General features: G+C 37.4%; 1 protein-coding gene across 11 annotated transcripts in view; it reads right to left on the bottom strand.

Annotated features, from left to right (window-relative positions):
• LRCH3 (leucine rich repeats and calponin homology domain containing 3) overlaps positions 1-18,843 on the bottom strand; it is a 115,740-nt gene that overhangs the window by 44,712 nt on the left and 52,185 nt on the right. For all 11 annotated transcript variants that reach the window (XM_041746070.1, XM_041746098.1, XM_041746055.1 and 8 more), the window contains exons 5-8: positions 15,697-15,833; positions 14,443-14,552; positions 2,948-3,041; positions 1,784-1,904 (exon numbers count right to left, since the gene is read on the bottom strand). In XM_041746070.1, the coding sequence (XP_041602004.1) occupies positions 1,784-1,904; positions 2,948-3,041; positions 14,443-14,552; positions 15,697-15,833 (462 nt within the window). The remainder of the gene's footprint in view (positions 1-1,783; positions 1,905-2,947; positions 3,042-14,442; positions 14,553-15,696; positions 15,834-18,843) is intronic.

Here is an 18,843-nt window from a genome sequence, read left to right as displayed (position 1 = left end):
AACTAACAAAGGGAAAAATAGAGAGACAAATCAAGAAAAAGACTCTTAATTATAGAGAACAAACTAATGGTTACCAGAGGGGAGGTTGGGTGGAGGGATGGGTTAAATAGATGATGGGGACTAAAGGAGTGTACTTGTGAAAAGCACAGGATGATGTATGGAAATACTGAATTACTACACTGTACATCTGAAACTAATACAGTATTGTATGTTAAGTAGCTGGAATTACAAAGAAGATGAAAGCTCTTCTCAGATGGACTTCTAGAAAAATAAAAAAATACTTCCCTTATACCTAGCCTTCAATATTTAAACATTAGGATTTGGGGGGCACTTGGATGGCTCTGCTGGTTAAGCATCAAACTCTTGATCTCAGATCAGATCTTGATCTCAGGGTTATGAGTTCAAGCCCCATGCTGGGCTCCACACTGGGTGTGGAACCTACAGTAACTAACTAACTAACTAACTAGCTAAAATTAGGATTTGGGAATTCAAACTAAACAAGATTGAATACAATGTTAAAATCAAGAGTCTTCCTACAAGGAAGCTTCCTATAAGAAGCTCAAACAAACAGAAATAGCCCTGCTTGTTAATGAACTATAAAAAAAACTACAATTAAGAAAAATATTTAAATTACAGATTTTTAAATACCAAAATAAAGAAAACTTAGATTCAGATGCCCTTGAAGAATACAATTCAAGATAATGAAAAGGTAAATGTCAAGAAATGCAGTGAATTCCTGTAAGTGGTCAAATAATGACCACAGAGAGAATCTTAGAAAAGGAGAAGAGTACTTCAAAAGAGAATCACGATGAAATCAAGATTAGCAAAAATCTATTCCAGGTAAACTATCTTTTATGAAGTTTGCTCCCAAAACAAAAATAATAAGGAAACACTGTATTTTATCTGCAAGCTTGAAAACGGGGAAATTAAAATTTAATTCCATTGGAAAACAACTTTTTTCCAATCTTGTGAGAAGAGGAAGTCTTTAAAAGAAGCACTGGAGGGGTGCCTGGGTGGCTCAATCAGTAGAGCATTTGACTCTTGATCTCAGGGTTGTAAGTTTCAGCCCTAAGCTGCATGTAGAGATTACATAAAATAAAATAAAATAAAATAAAATAAAATAAAATAAAATAAAATAAAATAAAATAATAAATAATAAATAAAATAAAAAAAATAAAATAAATAAATAAAATAAAATAAAATAAAATAAAATAATAAAATAAAATAAATCTTTATTCCATTTTTTATACTTTTTTAAAAAATTTTATTTATTTAGTCCTGAGAGACAGAGAGAGAGAGACAGAGAGAGAGAGAAAGAGAGAGAGAGGCAGAGACACAGGTAGAGGGAGAAGCAGGCTCCATGCAGGGAGCCTGACGTGGGACTCAATCCCGGGTCTCCAGGATCAGGCCCTGGGCTGAAGGCAGCGCTAAAGTGCTGAGCCACGTGGGCTGCACCTCCCACCTTTTTTAAAATAAAATCTTGGGTGCCTGGATGGTTCAGTTGGTTACGCATCTGCCTTCAGCTCAGGTCATGATCCCAGAGTCCTGGGATGGATCCCATGTCAGCTCCCTGCTCAGTGGCAAGTCTGCTTCTCCCTCTCTCTCTGCCCCTCCCCTCTATGTGTATGTGCTCTCTTTCTCAAATAAAATAAATAAATAAATAAAAACAAAACAAAACAAAACAAACAAAACAAAAGAAGAGCTGGAGAGGATGTGAAAATGAACACTTAAAAATGCCAGAGTGACTATGAAGACTCCAGCTACAGTCGGGAGTACCACTCACCTCCACCATTTGTTACTACTAAACTGCTGCGAGTCTCCTGGTACTGACTTTCTCTTCGAAGTCTTTGTTCCTTAGTGATTTCTGCTACTCGAAGAGGCAGATCTGAAAATTCATCTGTAGGCTTAGAAAAAAAAAAAAAAAGCAGCAACATTTAAACACATTTCAAACTTTAGACAATATTGAAAGCATGAATATAATATAAACTCACTAAAATTTATATTTAAGAAGAAACAGCAAAGAGTTCTGGAGATGAATAGTAGTGACGGTTTCTCAACAACACGAATATACTTAATGTCACTGAAATGTACGCTAAAATGGTACATTTTATGTTATGTATATTTTACCACAATTAAAAAAAAAGATGGAAGGCTATATATTACTCTACAAATAGGAATTTAAAGTATCTACATATATATATCTGCATGGATACAGATACGATTATATACACACCCCCTCACGCATACACAAGCAATTCTAAATTACAAATAGGCCGTGGTCTAAAGTTAATTTGCATTGGAATGAATGAAATAATGTTACAAATGAGAGGTTATCGATCTCATTAACAAAAGCTTATTTCATCATTTAACCCAATTTAGAGCTAAAATATCCTACCTTCTAACTTAAAAAAGGGAAGTATAATAATAAACACAAGAGAAAAAGGAAAAAAAAAAAGAGAAAAAGGATATAATTAGCTAAGAAAATTATTTATCTTGAGCATGTTAATAGTCTTCACTAAGGTTCCTGTCTCATTACCCACAAGACTGCAGTCCTATTTTCTTACCTTGTAGCACCCCTTCTAGCACCTCTGCTCAAGGTGACCCAGCCCTGCAAACTTTAGGCTTCAGGTGTAATTGGCTCAGTTCCTATTTGGCTTTCAATGATATTAAAGTATTTATACAAAACAGTAAGGTAATAAACATGTAACACACATGGTGAAAAGACAGCAACACAATTATCAGAATAGAAAAAAAGACAGAAACAGAATATCATTTCTGGATGGTAACACTCTGTGGGATTTGTACCCGTTCCTTGCTTTTCTATGTCGTTCCTTGCTTTTCTATGTTTTATGTAATGAGAAATTGAATCCAATTAAGATACTTTCCATTTTCATCATATTATCTCTTAATTAGGAGTTACAACATGCAGAATAGAAAAAACACTTACTTCATTCCCTGACCATCTCTTATCACCACTGTCCACACTATTGAAACCTGAATCAAGAGCTCCATAAGGGCGACCTGAGTACAGTTCTTCATGGCTGCCAAAAAACAGACTCTAGTTGTTACCGGATAGTTTGAGGTTTTTTGTTTTGTTTTCTGATCATTCATTCATTCATTCATTCATTCATGAGACACACTGAGAGAGGCAGTGACACAGGCAGAGGGAGTCACAGGCTTCCCATGGGGAGCCTGATGTGTGACTCAATCCCGGGACCTGAGCCGGAAGGCAGATGCTCAACCACTGAGCCACCCAGGCGTCCAGTTTGAGGTTTTAAAAATTAACATTTGAAATAAATTAAATGCAATTTTACTAATTAACATTGCCATGGCACTTAGTGTTTTAACTTAATTAGAATTAAATGGGCGTTCTTTTGACTTTTTAATATGAAAAATTCCAAACTAAAATAAATAGAATAGTATAATGTGTACTAGTATACTTAACTAATATAATAGCACTCGTCCAGTTTTAAAAAATAATCAACACTGCCATTCTTCATTCATCTATGCTTCTGACCCATTTACCATGCCTCCCAATGAAGGCCTTGAACTCACTGCCCAGAGGTAGAGACCTGAGCTAAAATCAAGAGTCAGACACTTAACCAACTGAGCCACAAAGGTGCACCCGCTCCCCCTTAAATCTCTCTTTTTTTAAGACAGAGTGAGTAGGGGAGGGACAGAGGGAGAGAGAGAGAAAATCTTAAGCAGGCTCCACACAGCATGGAACCCGACACAGGGCTCAATTTCATGACCCTGAGATCATGACCTGAGCCAAAATCAAGAGTCGGATTTAACTGACTGAACCACCCAGGTGCCCCCAACAGAATTTTTATTTATTATTATTTTTTATTTATTTTTTATTTTTAAATTTTTTTTTCCCAACAGAATTTTTATTTTATTTTTTTTAATTTTTATTTTATTTATTTATGATAGGCACACGGTGAGAGAGAGGCAGAGACACAGGCAGAGGGAGAAGCAGGCTCCATGCACTGGGAGCCCGACGTGGGATTCGATCCCAGGGTCTCCAGGATCGCACCGTGGGCCAAAGGCAGGCGCTAAACCGCTGCGCCACCCAGGGATCCCCAGAATTTTTAAAGGTAATATTCATATGTAGTGAAATGCACACGCTTTAGCTATATATTTGACAAATGAATACGTCTTTGTAATATACATCTCTATCAGGTTATAGGACATTTCTACTTTGCCAGAAAATTCCCACACATCCCTTTCCTAGTCAATTCTCCTTACCATGTGCTCTTAAGAGATAATCACTATTCTGACTACTCTGATTTTTTCACTTTAAATTAGTATGGAAGGGGGATCCCTGGGTGGCGCAGCGGTTTAGCGCCTGCCTTTGGCCCAGGGCGCGATCCTGGAGACCCGGGATCGAATCCCACATCGGGCTCCCAGTGCATGGAGCCTGCTTCTCCCTCTGCCTATGTCTCTGCCTCTCTCTCTCCCTCTCTCTGTGACTATCATAAATAAATAAAAATTAAAAAAATAAATAAATAAATTAATTAATTAGTATGGAAGGCAGAATAACACTCACCAAAGATGTCTAATATCTAATCCCTGGAACCCATAAATATGTTACTCTACATGGCAAAGGGAAACTACGGTTGAAAGTAAAAGTAAGGTTGTTAATCAGCTGATTTTAAAACAGGGAAATTATTGTAAACTATCTGAATGGGCTCAATGTAATCAAAAGGGTCCTTAGCCCAGCAATTGCACTGCTGGGGATTTACCCCAAAGATACAGATGCAGTGAAATGCCGGGACACCTGCATCCCAATATCCACAAGAGCCACAATGTCCACAAGAGCCAAACTGTGGAAGGAGCCTCGGTGTCCATCGAAAGATGAATGGATAAAGAAGATGTGGTCTATGTATACAGTGGAATATTACTCAGCCATTAGAAACGACAAATACCCACCATTTGCTTTGACGTGGAGGGACCTGGAGGGTATTATCCTGAGTGAAATAAGTCCATCGGAAAAGGACGAACATTATATGGTCTCATTCATTTGGGGAATATAAAAATTAGTGAAAGGGAATAAAGGGAAAGGAGAGAAAATGAATGAAAATATCAGTGAGGGTGATAAAACATGACATCTAACTGGGAAATGAACAAGGGGTAGTGGAAGGGGAGGTGGGCGGGGGGTTGGGGTGACTGGCTGACGGGCACTGAGAGGGGCACTTGGCAGGATGAGCACCGGGTGTTATGCTATATGTTGGCAAATTGAACTTCAATTAAAAAATAATAATAAAAGGAAAAAAAAGGGTCCTTAGAAGCACAATAGGGAGGGAGAAGAGGAGGTCAGTAAGATACAATGCTGGCTTGAAGATTCTTGGTTAAGAGTCAAGGAATGCAAACAGCTTCTCTCTAGAAGTGAAACGTATCCTACTCCAAACCTACAATAAAGAACAAAGCTCTGCCAGCATCTTGATTTTAGCCCGATGAGTCCAAGACTTAGACTTCTACCTACAAAACCATAAGATAATAAATGCATGTTTAAAAATCTAAGTTTGGGATCCCTGGGTGGCGCAACGGTTTGGCGCCTGCCTTTGGCCCAGGGCGCGATCCTGGAGACCCGGGATCGAATCCCACATCGGGCTCCTGGTGCATGGAGCCTGCTTCTCCCTCTGCCTGTGTCTCTGCCTCTCTCTCTCTGTCTGTGACTATCATAAATATAAATAAATAAATAAAAAAAATTAAAAAAAAATAAAAATCTAAGTTTGTGGTAATTTGTTATGGCAGCAATGAAAACCTATTACAATTAGTTTTCTCTCTTTCTGTCTCAATAAATAAATAAAATCTTAAAAAAAAAAAAAAAGAAAAAGGGGGCAGCCCCAATGGTGCAACGGTTTAGTGCCGCCTGTGGCCCAGGGTGTGATCCTGGAATTCCAGGATTGAGTCCCACATCGGGCTCCCTGCATGGAGCCTGCTTCTCCCTCTGCCTGTGTGTGTCTCTGCCTCTCTCTCTCTCTGTCTCAATAAATAAATAAAATCTTTAAAAAAATTTTTTTAAAAATTAGTTTTGCTTATTCTGGAACTTAAAAAATAGAATCATATGTAATTTTTTTAACCTGGCTTTTTTTGCTCAGCACCGTGTCAGTGAAATTCTTCTTGATGGTTTTAATATTTTCAAGTAGATTGGATAAATTATTTGCTAAGTATAGGCATAACTTAAAAAAAACCAAACACCTACTGATCTGTTTTTGAAAGTAGCTATACAATTTTGCATTCATATTAGCAATATATTTGAGTTCCAGCTGCCAACACTTGTGTTGTCCATCTTTAATTTTAGCTATTCAGCTGAGTGAAAAGTAGTATCTCACTGTAGTTTTAATTAGTGTTTCTCTGATGACTAATGATATTGAGTACCATTTTGTGTGGGTTTTGGCCATTCATTTATCTTCTTTTTGTGAAAAACGTCCATTCCTTTGCCCATTTCTAAATACATCAGTAATCTCAAGAATGGTTTGCTAAGAAGCCAGACACAAAACACTACATAATGCTTGATTTCATTTATATGAAACTGAAGAAAATGCAAAAACTGACCAAGAGCAAATTAGTAGTTGCCTGGCAATGAGTGAAGGGGAAAGCACTTATCTACTGTAAAGGGGCACACAGGTGATGAAAATGCTATCTATCTTGATTGTGTCGGTAATTTCATGATTGGATCCATTTACCAAAATTCACTGAACTGCACACTTAAAATGGACAAATGTTATGATTTGTAAATTATATCTCAATAAAGCTGTTAAAAATCTGCCAAATTCTTTTGTCAAAGTGAATGTCCCATTTTACAATTCTGTAAGCAGTGTATGAGAGTACTGGTTACTCCACAACCCCACTAAACTTCTAGTGTTGTCAGTTTTAATTTTAGTTATTCTAGTAGGTGTGTAATAATGTCTAGTACACTAATTTACATTTCCATGATGATTAATGATGTTGAGCACTTTTTTGGGTGTTTATTGGTTATTTGTATATCTTTCTTTGTCAAATATCTAATCAAGTCTTTTGTCCAATTTTTAATTGGGTTGTTTTTTAGCATTAAATAAAAATGCTCAGGGATGCTTGGGTGGCTCAGTGGTTCAGCATCTGCCTTGGGTTCAGGGCGTGATTCTGGAATCCTGGGATTGAGTTCCACATCGGGCTCCCTGCATGGAGCCTGTTTCTCCCTCTGCCTGTGTCTCTGCTTCTCTCTCTCTCTCATGAATAAATAAATAAAATCTTAAAATAAATAAATAAATATGCTCTGATTATGAAGATCCAAAAATACAGGTACCTTCTGGCTATCTTCCTTATTTTCTTATCCTCCCTCATTAAAGATCATTTAGCAAAAAAAGTCTCTCAGCAGAATTCTAAAATTACTTTTCTAGCAGTTCCTGGCTGGTTTAGTTGGAAGAGCATGTGACTCTTGATCTGGGGGGCCATGAGTTTGAGCCCCATGTTGGATGAAGAGATTACTTAAAAATAAACTAAAAAATAATAAAATTACTTTTCTAAAAGTTAATTTCTCCCAACTTTTTACTTTGGAAAAATTCCTATCTATTTAAGAGTTAGGAAAGTAAATAAATATCCATTTGCCCTTCCTCTATATTTCCCAATTATTATTGAAATAAAATATTTTATTAATATTATCTATGTGAGAGGTCTGCTTTTATGCTCGTTTTAGAGTCCAGATCTTATGCATAGGTACTGTATATGTTTTATCACAGCAAAGTCAGGCCAAGGTGCCTAATTTTAAAAGCTTTCTAATGAAATTATACATTGAGCCACAGTTAAAAAACTCTGCAGCTGCCAAAAAGAAGTATGTATATTTCAAGATTTACTGAAAAATATTTTAAAATATTATTATTTTTTTCCAATAAAGATTTTCCAATTTCTAGAGGATACTGTTCTATAATAATGTTTATTTTATCAAGCGGCCAGTTGAAATAAGCCTAAATTTACTGTGATATTTTTCAAGTGGGTAACATAAACAGAATTAATAGAATCTTTGCATTAAGCTATCATTTTATTTTTTGTTATTTTTTAAAAGATTTTATTTATTTATTAACAAAGAGAGAGAGGCAGAGGATATAGGCAGAGGGAGTAACAGGCTCCCTGTGGGGAGTCCAGTGCAGGACTCGATCCCAGGACCCTGGGATCACGACCTGAGCAGAAGGCAGATGATCAACCACTGAGCCACCCAGGCATCCCCAAACTATTATCTACTTATCTCCTTTATTTGTTACTTTCACATACTTTCTCAGAGTTTAAACTGATAAGAAAATGTGAGGCATATGGGGCTACCAACTCTTGAGTTTCCTCAGGATTTTCTTTGATTGATTGATTTTTAAATTTTATTTATTTATTTATTTATTTATTTATTTATTTATTTATTTATTTTTATTTATTTATGATAGTCACAGAGAGAGAGAGAGAGAGAGAGAGAGGCAGAGACACAGGCAGAGGGAGAAGCAGGTTCCATGCACTGGGAGCCCGACGTGGGATTCGATCCCGGGTCTCCAGGATCACGCCCCGGGCCAAAGGCAGGCGCTAAACCGCTGCGCCACCCAGGGATTCCTGATTTTCTTCGTTTTAGAACTTAAAGTCCTGTGTCCCAGGAAAACTTTAGGCACAAGCAAACCAGGACAGATGTTCACCCAATGTATAAATATGACCTTCAGGAGGCCTAGCAGAGTTCAGCCATGCTCCAGCTATGCCCTGTCAGAAACTCTAATCTCCTTAATAAACCACCTAGCATAACATGGACTCAAATGTATAAGTGTCTTTTCCTTGAGTCAGGCAGTGAGGAGCATAAAACACGGCCATTTTTATAGTTTAACAGATCTGGACTGACAACTTGGCACCATCATTTACTAGCTATGTGACTTCAATTAATTTGCTTAACTTCTCTCAACTTCTGTTAAAGGAAAAAAAAAAGAATAATATCTACCTCATAGATTTGCTATATTGAGAAAATACAAGGTAAGGATTTGCACAAATCGTATTACAAAGCACTAAATAAAAGTTATTATTATCATTTCTATGATGAATGTATACTTAAGAGCATTTGCTGTTATAACAAGTCACTACATCTGTTTTGTTTGGGTTTAGTTCCCCAAATATTTATTGAATGCCACACAGTGTCCTAGATGCTAGGAATACAAATATGAATGAAGGATGATCATTGTTTCCACCAGCTCAGGCTTGTTGGAGGGAATTAATCCTGTTACTGGGGCTGCAAAAGCAGGACTTTTCTTACCAGTGGCTTAGTTTTGGTTCACTGCCACATTACCATAAATAAATACATCTAATCTGTAATATAAAGCTGGTCAGCAAAAAAGCATAGGCCACTATAGATCACTACTGAAAAATACATATACCATTGTATAAAACTTAAAAGTTATCACAACGGTGCAACTTGCTAAAAAGAAGCTGGAAACATTTACATCTAGAAATGAATATTACCTTTATAAAATGACTTAAGGAAGACTGGGTGTAGTTTTTTTTTTTTTTAATTTTTATTTATTTATGATAGTCACAGAGAGAGAGAGAGAGAGGCAGAGACATAAGCAGAGGGAGAAGCAGGCTCCATGCACCGGGAGCCTGATGTGGGATTCGATTCCGGGTCTCCAGGATCGCGCCCTGGGCCAAAGGCAAGCGCCAAACCACTGCGCCACCCAGGGATCCCAAGGGTGTAGTTCTTATATTATGCAAAAGTATTTAGAAAGTTACACCTAAGGACTGAAAGTACCACAGCATCTCATTTGTACTGAATACCTGAAGAGCTACAGAATTAATAAGAATTCTCTTTAGCAAGGCAGAACTCTTAGGACTAAATTGGTCCTAAATCATAGCAGACAGCTAATAACTATAATGCCTAATATTTACATGGGACTTTAAGGTCAGCCAAGCACTTTGAATGACCAGGTCATTCAATCCTCAGAACTACTGTTAGGGTATAAATGGGGTAAATAAATACCATGTTGAAGAAACTGAAGTCCAGAGAGATTAAGTGAATTGCCCAATAATAGAGATACTCAACAGTACAGTCTGACTCCATGGCAGCATTTTGAATAAAAGTGCTGCTAACTACAATGCAATTTCACTAATCCATACCTCAACAAAAAAGACATGATGTTACAATATCACATTCACTGCTGCATGAGGAGTTGAAGGAAATATTTTATGTATATTAAATAAAAAATAATTTCTAGGACTTTTTTTTAGAAGTATTTATGTGTGCAAAAATACTTGTATTTATTCATGCGAGACACACAGAGAGAGGCAGAGACATAGGCAAAGGGAGAAGCAGGCTCCCTTTGGGGAGCCCGATGTGGGACTCAATCCCAGGACCCTGGGATCATGGCCTGAGCCAAAGGCAGACGCTCAACCACTGAGCCACCCAGGCATCCCTTTCTAGGACGTTCTAAAACAGTTACAAATGAAGTAACATAACTTCAGAAAAAATGGAAAATATAAAATACAGATCAATCTAGTGAGCATAGTGAGAGATTATTATATGGACTGGAAGACATCAGATCTATAATTACTAATTCCTTTGGAGACATGACATGTTTGTGTTATTTAGACTTTCCATTTTGGATACATTTCTCCATGGACTCAAACCTTCTTTTATTTCTTAGCAAATAGACACACACGTCTCTTCCCAGGCTTTTTTTTTTTTAAGAAGTTTTACACTTTTAAGGTATTATGATGAGGATTTCTGTATTAAAAAAAAAAAAAAAAACTAGATCAAGACCAACTAGTCCTCAAGACTAAGGACAGAATGACAAAGAGAAACAGGTTCTGCAATTAGCGCTATAGGACTCAAGCAAAGTTCATTATTCTTTTTTTTAAATATTTTATTTATTTATTCATGAGGGACAGAGAGAGAGATAGAGAAGCAGGCAGAGACACAGGCAGACGGAGAAGCAGGCTCCATGCAGGGAGCCCTGATGTGGGACTCGACCCCAGGACTCCAGGATCACGCCCTAGGCCAATGGCAGGCACTAAACCGCTGAGCCACCCAGGGATCCCCAAAGTTCATTATTCTTATATGTGCTAGTGCTTTCTCCTTAGTCTTTGGACATACCCTCACATACATGTCCCCAGTAGTCACCATTAACTGCCTGACACTCAAAGCTCAAAGAGAGCAGTAGCAGTTTATGTTCCTATTCTGGTATTTTAAGAGAGAAAAAATTTTTCTTAGAAAAGATTAACTCGGGCAGCCTGGGTGGCTCAGCAGTTTAGCGCCCCCTCAGCCCAGGGCGTAATCTTGGAGACCCAGGATTGAGTCCCACGGCAGGCTCCCTGCATGGAGCCTGTTTCTCCCTCTGCCTGTGTCTCTGCCCGCCCCCCCTCATGAATAAAATCTTGAAAAAAAAAAAGAAAAAGAAAAGATTGACTCTAAGGGGGAAAATCAGTTAGTATAGATATAAAAGCTTTATTTGCTGTGCATCTTTCAAGAGTACAGGACTAGAACACACTTAAAGAAAATTTTAAATAGGAAAAACAAAACTTTTTTTGATAAGACCAGAGTTCTCCATCTAAGCAATTTACTGAGGTAGGAGAAAAAGACTTGAAGAAAGACAGGATATAATAGAGAAAATTTAAAAATCCTTGGCATTATGCTTTGGGTCCCTTCATAATCTCCCTACTGTCAAAGTCATTTCTCTAAGAGAGGCCTAGATCTAGCACAGAGTATGCCAGACCTAATCCCTAATCCCCATGCCAGACCTGTCAAAACCTTTTATGTCTTCCTTAACATCACATCCCTGCTTTGGGTCTTCTCAGAGTTAAAAATGTTAGGACTGAGGCACTCTTGTAGGAATCTTTTATGGGTATGCATGGTATTGGTTAATTTCTCCTTGGTATTTGTATAAATATACTAAAATCTTGAATGACTGTATGCTTAAGCAACCAGATTAGAGTTAGTATTTTAAATACCCTTCGTAGTGTCTGAAACTCTTCAATCTAATAGCTGGATCAAAAACACCCAGAATGTCATTACAAATTTGTTTCTGATCACTTTAAGCTGAGGAAAGTTAGGAGGAGAATAACACTGTGACCAAACTATTCATTCCTTTAATAAATATTTGAGTATCTACTGTGTGTGCTAAATACTCAGCTGAACTAGGGATACAGTGGTGAAGAAGAAAGACAAAATTGGCGGCAAAGGGCAGAAATCAAGTCCCTTTGGAGTAATACTTAAGAAATCAGGTTCTGGGGGTGCCTGAATGGCTCAGTTGGTTAAGCATCTGCTTTTGGCTCAGGTCATGGTCCTGGAGTCCTGGGATCAAGCCCAAGTTGGGCTCCCCACTCAGTGGGGAGTCTGCTTCTCCCTCCCTCTCTCTCTCTGCCTCTACCCAAGCTCATCCTCACTCTCCTGCTCACTCTCTCTCTCAAATAAATAAAATAATAAAAAAATCAGGTTCTGTATTTTTAGATAGCTTAAGATTACTCCTTTATACCATAAACACTTAAGTACTTAATTCTAATCATTTATGATGAAAAAATTTAAACTGTTTAAAATTTAATTGTATTTAAAAAATTTAAAATTTAAACTTAATGCACATTTCCCTTTATTAGAAATGATATACCTAATACACTTTAGGATATTATTGATAAGCATCAATTATTGTACTGTGCTATATATAACAGAACAATAATTTAAAACATTACTGGGGATCCCTGGGTGGCGCAGCGGTTCGGCGCCTGCCTTTGGCCCAGGGCGCGATCCTGGAGACCCGGGATCGAATCCCACATCGGGCTCCCGGTGCATGGAGCCTGCTTCTCCCTCTGCCTGTGTCTCTGCCTCTCTCTCTCTTTCTCTCTGTGACTATCATAAATAAATAATAATAAAAAAAATTTTTAAAAATAAAACATTACTGAAGGGAACCCTGGGTGGCTCAGCAATTTAGTGCCTGCCTTCCACCCAAGGGCATGATCCTGGAGTCTCGGGATCAAGTCCTGTATCGGACTCCCTGCATGGAGCCTGCTTCTCCCTCTGCCTGTGTCTGTGCCTCTCTCTCTCTCTCTGTATGTCTCTCATGAATAAGTAAATAAAATCTTAAAAAATAAAATAAAATAAAACATTACTGAAATATGGAGAGTTCTTGGCAAATATGCCTAACGGCATCAAAGGTGCTATGTTTTTAAAGTGTTATTGCTTTTATTTATTTATTTTTTTAAGGTTTTTTTTTTTTTAATTTTTTATTTATTTATGATAGTCACACAGAGAGAGAGAGAGAGGCAGAGACACAGACAGAGGGAGAAGCAGGCTCCATGCACCGGGAGCCCGACGCGGGATTCGATCCTGGGTCTCCAGGATCACGCCCTGGGCCAAAGACAGGCGCTAAACCGCTGCGCCACGCAGGGATCCCGTGTTATTGCTTTTAAATATCTTGTTAGAATTATTAAATATAGCATACAGATAAAAAAATGAATATAACAGACACAGCTTTTAAAATGTGAGAAGACATTAATACCCTTTAAAGCCCCCAATACCTCTTTTACATTGTATTTTCCTTCCTCTCAGAGTTATCCATTAACTTGAATTTTTTAATATGTGTCTGCTTTTAAATTACTTTTTGTACTTTTAACATGTCTGCTTTTAGAAACTCTACCAAAATAGAAATTTGTTCATCTGTTTTGGACTAGGATACTGAGAAGCTAGCTCATTAGGACTATGCTTTTATTAAAGTAAAATGTGACAAGTTCTAAGTGAAGGCCAAAGGGGTTCTCTTTTGAATAAGGCCTATATGTATTATGGCATCCACACTGAGACATGTATTTTGCCTGTTAAAAAGCCTTTTGAATGTAATTACTGCTAGTTAACATCGTTCCAGATGGTTGGGAATGCCAAGGAGAGATAACCTTTTAAGTTAGGTGTCATGTAGATGAAGGATGCATAAACTAAAGGATCCTGAAATGACATTAATGGTCATCAAATCCAACCTCTTTAGTCCCTAAAGAAAAAATGAACCTCCAAAAGTTTGAATGACTTGCTTTAAGTTACAGATTTAGTTAACAGAAATTTAATGCTAACAAGGTTAGCATTCAAGTCACTTAGACCATTGGTTTTCAAGTCAGGATCCCTCGGGGAATATTTGGCAATGTCTGGAGCCCTTTTTGTTTGTCACACTGGGAGACATTCCTAGCTACAGAAGCCAGGAATACTGATAAACATCTTCCGATGTACAGGACAGCTTCCCACAACAAAGAATTATCTTCCCCAAAATATCAACACTGCTGAGGTAGAGAAACGCTTAGAACTACACTTTGTCAGATCTCTGGAATCAACTGTTTACTTAATATAAACATTCTGAGAAAAACAGTATCAGAATAGGTTATTTCCCTTTAGTTAAACATTCAGGTAGATTTATGGATCCATTTTGATTCCCTATGAGATGGAATACATTAAATAAAAAAATAGAATATACTCACCAGGAGCCAAAACCCAAGGGTCTCCTATCATAATCTGGCAGATCTGGAGCAATCTTACAAGCCTGTATGTTCAGGTACTTAAAAATGTGGATTTTGCCTTTTATACATATCTAAAAAAAGTAACATATTTGAGTTACCTACTTAACTTATTGTTATATATGAGTAACAGGTTATTACTCATTACTCTGAAATAAAATCACAATCAGCTCTTTACTTTTTATATATTTGAAACAGAAGATATTTCTATCAATTACATAGATATTAAAAATCAAATACTCATTATATTACTTGTTATCTTATGTGTTTAAGTGATATAAATACAGACTTTTTATTTTCTAGTCAAGAATAAATTTCAGTAACATATAAAATAAATAATTTATGATTATAAACATTGATAGAATACCAAAGAAACTTATCACACTGATTAATTAGGCACAGTCAGGGATTCAAAGCATTGTTCCCCACAGATTATACTGACAACTTTTACTTTTAGAAATCCAACAATTATGCACAATTATGTTTTGAATCCTACTTTTTGTAAGGGTTTGAAAAGCAGGAAATGATTAAATATTGAAGTTACACTTCTGTTGACAGAAGTCAAACTATAAATTCTTTAAGATTATGAGATCCTTCTATAGCTATGAAGTTTACTCATAAAGTTTTATAGTTGCTATCCAGAGGCTTGAACAAGACCATCATTAACTGTAGAGTTCAAATGCTACAGTGAAAAATATAGGCTGGTAAAATTCTTCAGATTATGGGATGCCTAGAATCTGTACATAGTCATCTTATAATTATTATTAAATTGCTTCATATCAGTCACTGATAAATGATCAAACTAAATGAGGAATTTAGGATTTTAGAAAATAAAAAGGTACAAAAATGATCATCAGAAGATGTGCATTGATAATCTTTAGTTCTGAAAGCCAAGTATTTTTATTTGTTTCTAGAATTTACGTTGCCTACATTCGAGTTTCACTAGAAAGAAATTAACTTCAATTTTATTTAAGAACCTTCAAGAACCCCTGAACTTAAAAAATAAGTCAATTTAGTGAAAGGGAAAACACTTCTGGAAAGAAACATTACGGGTCCTTCATTCCATTAATTCAGGGCTTCTGAAAGAAGTACATTTGGATGAATCTATTTTAAAAGAACTTCATTTCCAGCAAAAAGATACACGCAGAGAACTTCAAGTTTTAAATTCACCTTTTGTCAAAAAAATTCACCACATACTTCAAATCCACTGGAGCTTACCTGTGCAGGAGGAGACTGCAGTGGATTGTTGTCTAGAGTGATCATCTGCAGGTGCCTGAGGTTCCGATAACAAACAGGGATCGTTGTAATTTTATTGCAAGAGAAGTCTAACCGTATCAAAGGCAACTCTGCAAGCTCTGCAGGGTGATAAAATGGAAATGAACAATTAATGATATTCCAAAGCTAGACACTTTGTACAGGGGTTTCTAGTTAAATATAGTGAATTTAATGTATTTATCTTCATTCTTTCTTAATGAAGAACTGATACTGTGAAATGAAATGTAGTTGCTTACAGATGGGAATATGAGCAAAAAGCAAGCTGTCTGATCCTCACAGAACAAAACTGGAGGTCTGACGCCACAGGAACACAGGCATAACCAACGGATTAGATGATAGTCTGTACAAAGTAGAAGTTAAATGCCTAAGCCCCCAACCTCAATTCATGCAGCACTACCCCTCTCCAATCACCACAGGAGTCAAGACGTCATTCTTTAGTGAAAGTAAATCAAAAGGCTTTGAACTCAGGAATCTTAGGCACAATGGGAAGTCAGGATGACTTGCCAGTTGGAAATGGAGGATTTGTGGTTTTTTTATTTTTATTTTTTTAAAAGATTTATTTATGCATGAGAGACACAGAGAGAGAGAGAGAGAGGCAGAGACACAGGCAGAGGGAGAAGCAGGATCCATGTAGGGAGCCCGACATGGGACTTGATCCTGGACTTCCAGGATCACGCCCTGGGCCGAAGGCAGGCGCTAAACCGCTGAGCCACCCAGGGATCCCTGGAAATGGAGGATTTAAAAGGAAGTCTACACAGTGAGGAGACCTCAGCACTTTCCTACCCAAACTCCCACCCCATCCCCAGCTCTTGAATGCCAGTAGAGTAGTCAGTCCCCTCTTATCCATGTAGGATATATATTAAGACCCACAGTGGATACAGGAACTGCAGATAGTACCAAACTCTATATATACTGCGATTTTTCCTATATATACATACATGTATACTTATACATGAAGAAGTTTAATTTATAAATTGGGCATGGTAAGAAATTAACAATAATAACTAATAATAAAATAGAACAATTATAATAGTGTAATTAAAATTATGTCAATGTGGTCTGTCTCTCTCTGCTAGAAAAAGGTGGAATTACCACAGGTACATAAAAAACTAAGCAAATAAAAGAGGAGAACAGGGATCCCTGGGTGGCGCAGCGGTTTGGCGCCTGCCTTTGGCCCAGGGCGCGATCCTGGAGACCCGGGATCGAATCCCACATCGGGCTCCCGGTGCATGGAGCCTGCTTCTCCCTCCGCCTGTGTCTCTGCCTCTCTCTCTCTCTGTGACTATCATAAATAAATAAAAAATTTAAAAAAAAAAAAAAAAAGAGGAAAACAACAACAAAAGTAAGATATATAAAAAAGAAATATAATCAGAAGGCAGCCCGGGTGGCTCAGCGGTTTAGTGCCGCCTTCAGCCAGGGTGTGATCCTGGAGACCCGGGGGATCGAATCCCACGTCGGGCACCCTGCATGGAGCCTGCTTCTCCTTCTGCCTGTGTCTCTACCTCTCTCTCTCATGAGTAAATAAATAAAATCTTAAAAAAAAAAAAAAGAAAGAAATATAATCAGAGTACATCAAATGAATTGGCAGGGCACACTATTTATTTTGAAGATTTTATTTATTTATTTGAGAGACAGAGTGTGCACATCAGCATGAGTACAAGCTGGGTGCGGGGGTGGGGGGGAAATGGGGGAAAGGGAGAAGGAGGCTCCCCACAGAGCAGGAAGACCGATGTGGGGCTCGATCCCAGGGTCCCAAGATCATGACCTAAGCTAAAGGCAGATACTTAACTGAGCCTCTTAGGTGCTCCAGGAACCATAGCTGTAATAGTAACATTTTGATCAAAAGCCATGATAAAACTACACTGGGAAGATAGGAGGAGGGAAGTAAAGGTATGATCGTGATAGTGTGTAAGGAAATTAAATCCTGATCTACTATAACAGGAAGCTGACATAAGTATCAAAACTGAAAAATCCAGCAAAGCTGTTAAAGCACATCATTTAGAAATATGTCAGCAAATGCCAGTGGAAAGAGTCAAAGGTAGAGAAGGTAAATGATTCTAGACATTAAAACTGGGAAGGTAGAGGGGTGCCTAGATGGCATAGTTGGTTAAGGGTCCAACTCTTGATTTCAGCTCAGGTCATGATCTTAGGGTCATTAGATTGAGTCCCAAGTTGGGCTCCAAGCTCAGCAAGGAATCTGCTTGAAATTCTCTCTCTCTCCTTTTGCCCCTCCCCTGTGCACATGTGCATGCACACACATTCTCTCTCCCAAATAAATAAATCTTCAAAAAAAAAAAAAAATCCAACTGGGGAGGGGAGGAGGACAGTTGAGAACAGGGGAATGCTATTACTGATTTTGAGCTTTTTATACTCAACTTTCTGAACGATATATATTTTTTTATACTATTTGACTTTCTGAGCAATATATTAATAACAATTAAACTTTAAAATAAAAATGGCAATATAATAAAAGACATACTATTTTATCTACCAAATTGGAATATGTTAGAGACCACCAATTAATGAACATGAACTTCCACACTAACTTAGGTAGCTATTGGAATAAAGCTTTCTTGCCATGCAGTTTAGCTACATATGTTAAGAGTACAAGATAAGCTGATAGAAAATCATTTAAAACTATTTGTGTGCTGAGTGAAGTAGGACAAACATTATATGTTCTCATTCATTTGGGGAATATAAATAATAGTGAAAGGGAATATAAGGGAAGGGAGAAGAAATGTGTGGGAAATATCAGAAAGGGAGACAGAACATAAAGACTCCTAACTCTGGGAAACGAACTAGGGGTGGTGGAAGGGGAGGAGGGCGGGGGGTGGGGGTGAATGGGTGATGGGCACTGAGGGGGGCACTTGACGGGATGAGCACTGGGTGTTATTATGTATGTTGGCAAATTGAACACCAAAAAAAAAAAAATTTATTATAAAAAAAATAAAATAAAATAAAACTATTTGTGTGACTCACTTTTTCCTTGGTAACACACATTTAAAATCAGAGAAATAAATTATATGATAAAACTTTCAGACTGTAATTGTCCTCTAAAACTCTGAATTTTCATTTTCACTAAAATCCCAA

The sequence above is a fragment of the Vulpes lagopus genome, chromosome 1 (assembly GCF_018345385.1).
Source record: "Vulpes lagopus strain Blue_001 chromosome 1, ASM1834538v1, whole genome shotgun sequence".
In the NCBI taxonomy this organism is placed as follows: Eukaryota; Metazoa; Chordata; class Mammalia; order Carnivora; family Canidae; genus Vulpes; species Vulpes lagopus.
Note: the sequence above shows the minus strand (reverse complement) of the source record. Positions and strands in the feature narration are given on the sequence as shown.